Below are 12,965 nucleotides of genomic sequence, written 5' to 3'. Positions count from 1 at the left end.
AAGAAAAGCAAAGAGAGTTTGAAAGAGAAAAAGAAGAACGCCAACGAGAGTTTGAGTTAAGAAAATTAGAAATGCAGGTGGGATCGGCCCAACCCGTTTCCATCGATTCAGGTGGGGGTCAAAATGATCTCCCCCGTTCCTTTGATGTGGCTCGAAACATTAGGCTTGTTCCCAAGTTTAACGAGGAGTAGGTGGAAACGTTTTTTCTGTCTTTTGAAAAGATAGCAAAACGTCTTCAGTGGCCTGTACAATACTGGACCCTGCTACGACAAAGTGGGTTCATAGGGAGAGCCCAGGAAGTGTATTCAGCTCTGTTGGAGGATCAGTCAGAGAATTATGAGGCTGTTAAAAAGGCTGTGTTGTCAGCCTATGAGCAAGTTCCGGAAGCGTACCGGCAGAAGTTCCGAACCCTGAAAAGACAGGCTGGGCAGACATTTGTTGAATTTGCGAGGGAGAAGGAAATGAGTTTTGATCGGTGTTATCGTTCTCGACAAGTGGATAGGACCTATGGTAATCTAAGGGAGGTTATCTTGATGGAAGAGTTTAGGAACAGTATCCCCTTGGACATTAGGACACACCTTACGAATCATAAGGTTGGTGAGTTGAAAAAAGCTGCTGTTGGTGCAGATGATTATGAACTTACCCATAAGAGAGGCCTTGGTTTTCCTCATTACGCTACTACCTGGGATAACAAGAAGGGGGTTAGTGAGGACCGGTCAGAGGGGAAGTGGACAGACCATAGGGGTCCATTGATGCGGCCGTCTCTGGGTAGACAGTTTGAGTGGACGAGTCAGTCATCTCGCCGGGGACCGCCCCCCACGTGTTATTACTGTAAACAGAGGGGACATCTGAAGTCGAATTGTTGGAAATTGCAAAGGGAGGAGAAGCAGGGGGGCTCCGCTAGACCTATTGCATTGGTTCGAACGAAAGTGGACAATCACCATGATTGTGCCCTTTCAGTTAAAGCTGAGGATACTGCTGACTTTACGAGCCCCATACAGGACCGTTATAAACCCTTTGTGTCAAAGGGCCAAGTGTCTTGGGACGGGAAAGTCAAGTCCGTCGTTATTCTGAGGGATACTGGGGCCGCCCAGTCGTTGATGATGTCTAGCGTTTTGCCATTGACTTTGAGTAGTTCGGGGAAAGCGAGTGCCTTAATCCAGAGCATTGCAGGTCGTTATGTCCCAGTCCCCTTACATAGGGTGAACTGAAGTCTAATTTGGTCACAGGACCCGTGATAGTAGGAATAGTCACCCCTCTCCCCATAGAGGGTATTAGTTTCCTATTGGGAAATGATTTGGCTGGCAATAGGGTTTGTGTTTCCCCAGTAGTGAAAGAGAGAGTCCTCGAAGAGACGGAGAACCCTAACCTTCGGGACTATGTCGGTACTTTCCGGGAAACACTTATCACCGCCTTCAATGACGCCAAGGAACATTTGAAAGTATCTCAGTGAGTAATGAAGGCCCGTTTTGACATGAATACGACAGCTCGTAATTTTAGGCCTGGAGACAAAGTGCTAGTTTCACTACCTCTGCATGGGGAGCCACTATTGGCGAAGTTTAGTGGTCCCTACTTGGTCGAAAAAAAGCTGAGTGAGGTGAACTACGTGGTGCGGACCCATGACAGATGGAAACCCCGCCGGGTGTGCCACGTTAATATGCTTAAAAGGTACTATGAGCGTGAGGCCGACCTCGGCCGGCCAGTTGGTAGGTCATATAAAGTATCAAGATATTGACTCCAGTGAATTAGACAGCATTGCTCTCCAAGCACCTGATAGGGAACTGATGGGGGCTTTTAGTACAGCCGTACCCATAGAAAATTGTACATATTTCGGGTCGAGATAATGTCATTGCGGATGCTCTATCTCGAGCTTAAGAGATGTTTTTTTTTTCGTGCCCCTGCATATGAGCTATGATGCCTGTAAATGTCACAAGGAGAGATGGCTGTTTGTTTATTGCACTGTTTATGCTGGGTTAAGTTTATGCTTGCACTGCTTATCTTGACTTTGTAAAAGAAAACTTTTCTTGGGGTAAAGTTTTCTTCTTTAAGGGGGGGAGGTGTTACGGTTTGTGACCTTTTTCTTCTTCCTTCCCCCACAGCCCCCTGTGAGTTAGACCAAGGGGTTTGGTCCATGTGTATAAAGCCTATGATTGGCTGTGGGGCAGGGAGTGGCCAGGAAGGTGATTCAGAGGAGTGAGTGGCTATTTTGGAGGAGGGCTTACAGCAGAGTGCTTTTTCGGGGTTTGTAGAGTGTCCAGCTGTATTCCTGCGTGTCGTAAGAGACGACTAAGAGGGTTGGCATCAGGAAGGGCATCCGGCCATAAAAACACTGCCTCAAAAAGAGAACCATTACAATTACTACTACTTATGGGCAGGGTACAGCCCGAAGTGGAGATCGGTTTCTGAGGTTTTGGACATGGAATGTAGTGACAATGACAGGGAGATCAGGAGAAGTGGTGGAAGTATTGGTCAGAAGAAGAGTGGACATATGTTGTGTGCAAGAGACGAGATGGAAGGGAAGTGGTGTGAGAATGGTGAAGGGTAGGCAGGGACAGAAATACAAGTTTATGTGGCAAGGGTGCCTGGAGGGCGTGAATGGTGTTGGTGTCCTGTTTTCTGAGGAGTTTGTAGACAGTGTGGTGAGTGTGAGGAGAGTGAGTGATAGGTTGATGATGGTGAAAATGATGATTGGAATGCTCTTGGTGAACGTCATCTCGGGATATGCTCCGCAGGTTGGTCGGAGCGATGAAGAGAAGGACAAGTTCTGGTGTGCGTTAGAGAAGCTGATGGAAAACGTGAAAGATGAGGAAGTTGTTGTGGTAGGAGGAGACCTAAATGGACATGTGGGAAGGAGTATGAATGGTTTTGAGGGAGTTCATGGGGGTTACGGATATGGTGTGAGAAATGGAGAAGGTGAAAGGATTTTGGAGTTTGCTGATGGAGCTGATTTGTTGATTTGTAATACTCAGTTCCAGAAAGAGGATAATAAGCTTGTTACATACACGTCAGGTGGGTCGACGACAACCGTTGACTACCTGATGGTGCGTAGGCGAGATAGGGGGCCCCTCCAGGACACAAAGGTGATCCCGGGGGAGGAGGCTGTTTCACAGCACCACTTGGTTGTCTGCGACATAAGGGTGAAAGATGCGAGGAGAGCTCGGCGGGTGAGGTACCAACCAAGAATGAAGGTGTGGAGGTCAAAAGAGGTGACAGTAAGGGAGGCATTAAAAGAGAGGCTGAGTAGGGTAGAGGATGATGTGGTTGAGCTTGAAAGTGGTTGGATGTCAATGGAAGCGAGTCTGTTGGGAGCCGTTAGTGAGGTATGTGGATGGACAAAAGGACCACCGAGGCACTCGGAAACATGGTGGTGGGATGATGAAGTTGGAAAGAGGATTGACGAGAAGATGAAGAAGTTCAAGGGGTGGCAGAAGGCGAATGGTACGGGAGTAGAAACAGCAGAGCATGAAAGTTATAAGGCAGCCAAGAAGGCTGCAAAGAAAGAGGTAGCAAAGGCGCAGGAGGCATGTAAGAAAATGTTCGGAGAACGCTTGGATTCGGAAGAGGGTCAGAGAGTGGTATTCAGGATTGCAAAGCAGATAGCGAAAGAGAGGTGTGATGTGATGGGGGTGAGTTGCTTGAAGGATGAAGTGGGACAAATCGTTGTCGACCCAGATGGAATTAAAGGAAGATGGAAAAGATATATGGAAATGCTGTTGAATACAGAGAATGAATGGGATGGCAACATAGAGAGTAACCCAGTTTTAGGACCGGCAGAGAAGATAACTGAGAAGGAAGTTGAGGAAGCGATAAAAGCAATGAAGAGTAGAAAAGCGGGAGGGCCGACGGGAGTTGTGGGAGATATGTTGAAGGCAGCAGGAAGTTGGGGTGTGAAGAGAATGACAGAGATCTGTAATCTGGTGGTGAAAGAAGGCCGCATTCCAGTGGATTGGGAAATGAGTACCCTCGTCCCTCTATACAAGGGGAAAGGTGACCCTCTGGAGTGTGGCTCGTACCGGGCGATAAAGTTATTGGAGCATGGAATGAAGGTATTAGAAAGGGTGTTGGAGAGGAGGATAAGGAAGAAAGTGAAGATCGACGAAATGCAGTTTGGATTTATGCCAGGAAAAGGAACGACAGACGCACTTTTCATTGTGAGGCAGTTGCAGGAGAAGTACATGGAGAAGAGGAAGAAGTTGTTTCTTGGGTTTGTTGATCTGGAGAAAGCATTCGATAGGGTTCCACGCAAAGTATTGACATGGGCATTGAGGAAGTTAGGAGTGGAGGAATGGTTGATCAGAGTAGTGATGGCAGTGTACAAAAGAGTGCGCACAGCTTTAAGGACGAAGGACGGGAACAGTGGTGAGTTTGAGGTGAATGCGGGAGTGCATCAGGGGTCGGTACTAAGACCACTACTATTTGTAGCTGTGATGGAGGTGCTGGCTCAGAACGTAAAGGAGGGTTTACCATGGGAGTTGTTGTATGCAGATGATCTGGTGTTGATTGCGGAAAGTATGGATGGACTGAAGGAAAAGATGAACAAGTGGAAGGAATGTATGGAGACAAAAGGTCTGAAGGTGAATATTGGAAAGACGAAGGTGATGGCAAGTGGTAAAGCATGTGGTGAGGTGGAAAGAACTGGGAAGTGGCCCTGTGCTGTGTGTAGGAAGGGTGTCGGAGTGAACTCCATTCAATGTACAATGTGCGCTGAGTGGGTTCATCAAAAATGTAGTGGTCTGAGAGGGTCATTAACCAGTGTGGCAGCTACATTCAAATGTAAGGTGTGCACAGATGGAGGAAATGTTGAGTTGGATCTTGGAGACGGCGTGAATCTGGAAGGTGTGAAAACATTTTGCTACCTCGGAGACATGCTGAATGGAGAAGGTGGATCAGACTCGGCAACGAAATGTGCATGGAAGAAGTTTCGGGAACTGAGTGGCGTGCTGATGAGGAGGGGAGTGTCGTTGAAGCTGAAGGGAAAGGTGTATGCTGCATGTGTGAGAAGTGTTGTGATTTATGGGAGCGAGACATGGGTCATGAATGTCGAGCAGCAACGAAGGCTGGAAAGGGTGGAAATGCGAATGGTTCGGTGGATGTGCGGAGTATCATTGAGAGAGAGGAAGACAAATGATGAATTGCGAATGATGATGGGAATATTGCCTGTGATTGATGCTGTGAAGAGGAACAGGTTGAGATGGTTTGGTCATGTGTTGAGGAAGGATGAAAGTGACTGGTTGAGAAGAGTGATGGAAATGAATGTAGAAGGAAGTAGAGGACGGGGAAGACCGAGAAAGACTTGGCTAAAGATGGTGGAAGAAGAAATGCAGGCAAGGGGGTTAACAAGGAGAGATGCAGAAAATAGGGCAAAATGGAGAAGATTGTCATGGGGACCGCAAGGCTAACCCCCACTGTAGCAGGGAAAATGGCCTTAAAATGCATGTTGTTTGTGTTGTATATTTCCTTTTGGCCTGGCTCAATTATATCACATGATGCATTTACCCAACATGCTTTTCGGCTATGGCTGTCTATGATTGGTCCAGAGATGACAATTATTCATTTTTACCCTGACACAAGCTCCAGTGAAGACATTAATGGATCTGATGAGCCCAAAGGGAAGACGAGTAGCGAGGAGGATGAAGCCACACATCAGCCAGCAAAGGCCCCCGTCTGTTCACTCGCTATAAAACATTTGCCAAAAAAAGAAACAGTAGTGGAGTGAGTGGACCTGTCAGCATCAGAACATACTCTGAGTCTGTACGACTATGATCCAACCCAAAGGAGTGGTGCACTTCAGTTTTGGTTGGAAAAAATCCAAGTACCTCAACTGCACAGATTATAGCTTTAAAAGTACCGTGTTCCCGCTTCAAGTGCTCCAGTGCAGAAAGTGTTTTCAAAGGGAGGCCTTATTATGCACCCTCATCGTGCAAGGCTGGGAGCAAACACTCTAAGCATGCTCATATTTCTGATATGTGTTGAAGCTATGCTTGGTAGCAACCGGTCACACCAAGCTATGCTTCATTGAAATTGTTTAGATATAGATAATCTCTACCTATAAAAGGCAAAAATCTCTCTCTCTCTCTCTTTGTTTATGTGTTCTATGCACAGCCACATCTTTTAAGTTGCAAACTCCAAACTCAAGAGTACAAAAACAACTTTGTGTGGGGGGTAACCTAAGCTATGTAGCTGCGACCTCTCGCAGAGGTGTGGGGAGGGCATAAATTCTCGATGTAAATGTGTTCCGTGTATTGCCACATGAAGTTGGTGGCAGAGGGTATTACAATTCCCTTTTTACCTGGGCAACGCTGAGGTTAAAGCACTCTTCGCATGGGTATTATGTTGGCAAACAGGATGACTAATTAATCCATCAGTGAAGTGACGGGTAGGCTCTGCTAGTATGAAAATACCATTTAAACATCTTTTTGAAAACTTGAAAAGTAGCATAAATGTCTATCTTGCAGGCAATATTTTAAGGAAGTGAGTGATTTGTGTCTACAATTTGAGATATATTTGTTTGATTCTGTTTCGGACTTTCATAAGTTTGACATTTGACAAATAAATGCAAATTATTACTACCATGCAGTATTTTCTGGACAAGATACTTATGCCATCAGAAACTTTGTAGTCTGAAATGAATGAGCAAACTCACAGCAAGAGGGCCATAATATGGAATAATGATGCAAGTAAGAAGTTACAGTGTTAGTTGGTTTTGAAATTTTATTGTCCTTATTTACATAATATATACTGAAACGCAAAAGAAACTTACCACCTTTGAAACCTTTAAATATCAACAATAACACTGCGTGTAGTAAATGTGTGAACTTATTTGTGGACAATAGTGTCCTCACTGTCAGACAAAACGGTCACGGATGGTCACTTGAACCTTCAATGGTCACTTCATAGCACAGCTGTTGAACAGCCGTTTTGACTGTCAGTGATTAGCCAAGGGGTACGGGATGATTTTAATGAGCTGCACGTGATGTCTTGATATTGGCTTTAAAAAGGCCAGTGCAAAATGGGCATTTTGACCGAAAAATTTGACCATTTTGACCAACTTCAAAAAGATCGAAAACGCAAAAGAAACTTACCACCTTTGAAACCTTTAAATATCAACAATAACACTGCGTGTAGTAAATGTGTGAACTTATTTGTGGACAATAGTGTCCTCACTGTCAGACAAAACGGTCACGGATGGTCACTTGAACCTTCAATGGTCACTTCATAGCACAGCTGTTGAACAGCCGTTTTGACTGTCAGTGATTAGCCAAGGGGTACGGGATGATTTTAATGAGCTGCACGTGATGTCTTGATATTGGCTTTAAAAAGGCCAGTGCAAAATGGGCATTTCAATCAACATGCCACGATTGTCAAGGGATAAACGGCAGCGTGCCCTGGGCATGCTGCAAGGCAGACTGAGCTACCGTGAGGTGGCACGTCGCCTTGGCTGCTCACACCAGACGATATCGGCCCTGGTGGACAGAGACACCCTCCACAACTCTGCAGATGACAGACCTCGATCAGGGAGGCCAAGAGTCACCACTGCAAGGCAGGACAGGCATATGGTCCGAAGTCACCTGCGGGATCGATTCCGTCCAGCATCCCGCACTGCGGCAGAAACTCCGGGGCATGCAAACCACGGATCTCCAATGATACTGCACGAAGATGACTGCATGACTATGGTCTGACTGCCAGAAGACCATACAGAGGCCCCGTGATGATGGCTGCCCATCGCCGCAACCGACAGAGATGGTGCCAGCAGCATCAGCGGTGGACCTTGGCGCAGTGGAACGAGGTCGCTTTCAGCGATGAGTCAAGGTTCTGTGTGGACAGTCCTGATGGGCGTGAGCGTGTCTGGAGAAGAACTGGCGAGCGATATGGCAATTGTTGCGTGCGTCAAGCCAACAGGTGGGGTGGCCCAAGTGTGATGGTGTGGGCCGCCATATCAGGCCGGTACAGGACGCCACTGGTGGTTGTGGATGGGAATCTTAACACCCAGCGGTATGTGGATAACATCCTGCGACCTCATCTGCTGCCATTCCTGCTAGACCACCCAGAACTGAGAACCTTTCAGCATGACAACGCTCGTCCCCATGCTGCTCGCTTTACCACTGCATTTCTCCAAGGCGAGAACATCAACACCATGCAGTGGCCTGCGTTCTCCCCTGACCTGAATCCCATAGAGCACCTGTGGGATGAGCTTGGGAGACGCGTAGTTGGCAGGGCCAGGACATGGGCAGAGCTGCTTCAGACATTGAGGACTGAGTGGGACAGAATCCAGCAGCAATCCATCCAAAGACTGGTAGGCAGTATACGCCAACGATGCACTGCCTGTATCCAAAACAATGGTGGCCACACACGCTATTGAAAGGGGACTGACATTGCACCCTGTGCTGTTCTGTACTGTAGAACAAACTGATGAGATGTTGTATCTTGGTCAAAAACTTGACATGTCATCAATAAAATGCCAATGTTTCAATTAGCAATTGTTGGTTTGTTTTATTTTTAACTGTTACAATTTTATTACATTTCAAACAAGTGATAAGTTTATTTTGCGTTTTCGGTCTTTTTGAAGTTGGTCAAAATGGTCAAATTTTTTGGTCAAAATGCCCATTTTGCACTGGCCTTTTTAAAGCCAATATCAAGACATCACGTGCAGCTCATTAAAATCATCCCGTACCCCTTGGCTAATCACTGACAGTCAAAACGGCTGTTCAACAGCTGTGCTATGAAGTGACCATTGAAGGTTCAAGTGACCATCCATGACCGTTTTGTCTGACAGTGAGTACACTATTGTCCACAAATAAGTTCACACATTTACTACACGCAGTGTTATTGTTGATATTTAAAGGTTTCAAAGGTGGTAAGTTTCTTTTGCGTTTCAGTATATAAGCACAAATAAATTCGCTATTTTTTGCCACTTTACAATACACTTTTACCAAAAGACTCGGATGAGGAATGCCAAGGACTTGGACTCAGGACTGCTGGGCTCGGACTCATACCGCAGGACTCAGACTCAGATTTGGACAGCTTGGATTCTTACTCGGACCAGGTGGACTCGACTACAACACTGCTGTTTATATGTATGGCCCTTCCAACCTATGTTTTTCCAAAATTGTTGCATTAAAAAGAGCTTCCTTGAAGGAGGTGTAAGAATACCAAGGATAAATGAACTTGTTTGGTAAATGCAGTTGTGATGACCCGCCGATGTTGATTGAGCAATTCACTTGTTATTGCTGATGTTTTCTTTTGTTGCTTTTTCAACAGCTTTTCCATTTCCATCCGAGCTCATTGTGAGAAAATTCAATAACACGACACTACTGGTGTCATGGAAGTCACCAAGATGCCACATACGTGTGCATTCGTACCACTTGTTCTGCTATCTTGTGGACCAGGACCAGATGGTTGAGACAGGGCCTGTCAAGCCCATTGTTCTGAAGCATAAAGTAACAAGTTACTTGCTTTTGGATTTAGGTACTATTCACGCAAAGTAGATTTTTAACCTTTGCTTTGGGGTCGTGACCATGTGAAGCTGTTCTAATTGTTTTATTACTATTACGTGCTAATATTATTACTATCACTCTATTTTATTTTTACAGAAGCAAAGTTTGTAATTGAATGTACATTTTGAATACAAGAATAACAAGAAAAAGAGCAATCGGAGATTGCAAACTCTCGCCAGGATGTATTTTCAGTGGTTGTTAAGGCTTTTGTGTTAAAACAAATATGGCGGCCGAACCACGTGACCGATGACGTCATCATTATTTTTTTTCTAAACGAATTTATTCCTACATTATGCTCAAAAAATTTCATCTTGATCGGATGAAGTTTTGTACTTGTCGAATTATGACGTCATAATGGAGGCACCTATGACATCATCATTAACATATTTTATTCCCCATGGAGAGTTCTTTGCAATGAGCCATGTCTCATTTTTTTCTATTCAGCGCTTACTTGCAAAATCCGCCCGCCCCCCCCCCCCAAGAAAAAAAAATTCCATTGATACAGCAAATTGTCCATTTCATCAAGATTAAAATTGACAATCTTGATCAAAGCTCGGGTCAATAGGAAGAAAAGTGACGATTTTTCAAATGAAAAATGATGATTTTGGAAGGTTGACCTTGAGTTGACCTTTGACCTTTTGACCTCAAAAATAGTTTGTTTCCCTATTTAGTGACTCAATGTGCAAATGCTGTTCAATTTTCAAGTCAATCGGATGAAAATTGAGGATTTTTAAAACTTGGCCTATGTTGACCTTTTGGCCTATGTTGACCTCAAAAATACTTGGTGGTTGAATTCAGTGACCAGATATGCAAGTCCTCTTCAAATTTCAAGTCAATTGGATGAAAATTGAGGATTTTAGAAATTTGGCCTATGTTGACCTTTTGGCCTATGTTGACCTCAAGAATACTTGGTGATTGAATTCAGTGACCAGATATGCAAGTCCTCTTCAAATTTCAAGTCAATCGGATGAAAATTGAGGATTTTAGAAATTTAGCAAAGTTGGTGACCTTTGGCCTATGTTGACATTTTGACCTTTTGACCCCAAAAATAATAAGCTTCTTGCTTTTGACCAACTCTACCATTTGGTGAAGTCTCGTGAAGATCGGTTGAAAATTGTGACCTGTAGGCCGGTGACAAACAAACAGACAAACAGACAGACAGAACCACAAACGCAATCTACCAATATACTTGAAAAATCTTCGATTTTGCAAGTAACAAAGAGACAAACGAACAGACAAACAAACGGACTCAAATGCAATACCCTCTCCTCTGGCAAGGGTAACAAAAAAAAGCAATCATAGATGGCAGACCCTCGCCAGACATGTTTATGTGGTGTATTTTGTGTGGTGTTTATTAGCTGCTGTGTTTGTGTGATTTTATTGACTACATAGATTTATGTTCTATTCAGTAAGGCTGCCGAACCATGTGAGCGATGACGTCATCAATTTAATTCTCACATTCAATGTTTTTGTAGATCACACTCAAGAAATTTCAAACTGATCAGATCAGGCGTTCTACTTGTCTAATTATGACATCATTATGAAGGCACCGATATCATCATGAATATATGTTGTTCCCCATGGGGAGTACTTGACAATGAGACAGACATGTTTCACTTTTTTCCATGGATCGGTTTTAGATATGTATAGGGGCAAAGTTTTTCGGTTTTTCCAAGATGACGCCAGTACCATGTGACCTCTGACATCATAATTATCATTAAAAATTATACAGGCGAAGGTACTCCTATGGTGAAAGTTTTGTGTCAATCGGACCAACGGTTGCAATACCCTCTCCTCTGACGAGGGTAAGAAATTAGCAAATATTTGCATATGTCTGTATATATTGAATAATACTGGAATGTTAAAATAATATATCACTGGAATGGTGACAGTGAATGCCTGGTCTCACACAAGCAATTGCTGCAATAGTTCTGACCAATAGGAGAGTGCCTGCTGCACATACACCATATTTAGGCATCCATTACACAGCTTGAGGATTTTAGCAATTATGCCACATGGTAGAGCTAGAGCTTCCCAGCTCAACTCCTGAGGGTTATCCACTCCAGGCTGATGAAGGCCAGTGAGTTAGAAATGCATCCGTGGATGGAATCCCAAATGATGGGCTGGAATTGCTTAAAAAATGCAAACTGCACTTTAATCCAGAAACACCTTTTTAACTGTTAATATATATATAAGGTCAACCTGAATCTGTTTGGCAGTTGATCAAGGTGCTTTCTCCACCATTTGAACAATCCTTTGCTGCAATCTTCGATCAAGTTTTCTCTTGCGGCCACGTCCATGGAGGTTGGCTACAGTGCCATGGGCCTTAAACTTCCTGATAACATTGCGCACGGTGGACACTGGAACATCAAGGTCTCTGGAGATTGACTTGGAGCCTTGAGATTGTCCACGCTTGGCTACAATCTTGTGCCTGACCTTCTCAGACAATTCTCTGGTTTTCTTTCTTTTCTCCATGCTCATTGCAGTACACACAGTGACACAAAACAGCAGAATGACTCCTTTTCTCTATTCAAACTGGTTGAATGAGCGATTTTTATGTTGCAGGCACCTGCAACTTACCATAGGTGAGTTCAATTCCAAAGTGAAGGAGAATCACCTGCTTTCAATATAATTATTTACCAACTTCTAAAAGGTGCCAATCATATTTTCCAGGCCATTTTAGGATTTATGTGTGGAATAAGTTAAGATTTAGTAATTTTTTCAGCTTTTTTTGTTTTGTTCCACTGCAAACCAAAGAAATACATTTGTGGATACCAGAAGATGTTTTAATTTCAACAATTTTCTGGAAGAAACGGTGCATTATTTGAAAAGTGTGCAAGGGTGCCAATATTTTTGCCCACGACTGTATATATATATATATATATATATATATATATATAGTGAAACCTTGACTTACGAGTGCACCAACTTACGAGTTTTCCGAGATACGAGCCGTCGCTCGGTCGATTTTTTGCTTTGTGATGCGAGCCGAGATCTGAGTTACGAGCGAGCGAGCTTGGATATAAAACACGTAATCGTCGAAAAACATGAGCGAGGTGTGCGTGTTGTCGACTTGGCGAGGCAGTACGATCGTAGTACTTCTACGATATGTACGATTTTGAAGCAGAAGGAGTCGATAAAGGCTATAACGCCAGCCAAGGGCGTTAAGATTATTTCAAAGCTCCGGACCTCTGTCCATGAAGAGATGGAGAAGTTGTTGTTTGTGTGGTTGACGGAGAAGCAGCTCGCAGGAGATACCGTGACCGAGAGCATCATCTGTGAGAAGGCACGAGACATTTACGGGGATTTGGTGCAGCAGACGGCAGGAACATCAACGGACGAGGCATCGGAAGAGTCATTCAAAGCCAGTCGGGGATGGTTTGATAATTTTAAGAAGAGGACCGGCATTCACTCCGTCGTCAGGCATGGTGAGGCAGCAAGCTCGGATGTGAAGGCAGCTGAAGATTTTAT

At 44.3% G+C, this 12,965-nt stretch overlaps 1 protein-coding gene across 5 annotated transcripts in view; it reads left to right on the top strand.

Moving 5' to 3' along the window:
* LOC137421530 (immunoglobulin superfamily DCC subclass member 4) overlaps positions 1 to 12,965 on the top strand; it is a 178,498-nt gene that overhangs the window by 111,472 nt on the left and 54,061 nt on the right. For all 5 annotated transcript variants that reach the window (XM_078771338.1, XM_078771340.1, XM_078771337.1 and 2 more), the window contains exon 11: positions 9,259 to 9,465. In XM_078771338.1, coding sequence (XP_078627464.1) covers positions 9,259 to 9,465 — 207 coding nt within the window. The remainder of the gene's footprint in view (positions 1 to 9,258; positions 9,466 to 12,965) is intronic.

The sequence above is a fragment of the Myxine glutinosa genome, chromosome 2, assembly GCF_964187855.1.
Source record: "Myxine glutinosa chromosome 2, kmMyxGlut1.1, whole genome shotgun sequence".
NCBI lineage: Eukaryota > Metazoa > Chordata > Myxini > Myxiniformes > Myxinidae > Myxine > Myxine glutinosa.
This window is presented reverse-complemented; position numbering and strand designations above follow the sequence as displayed.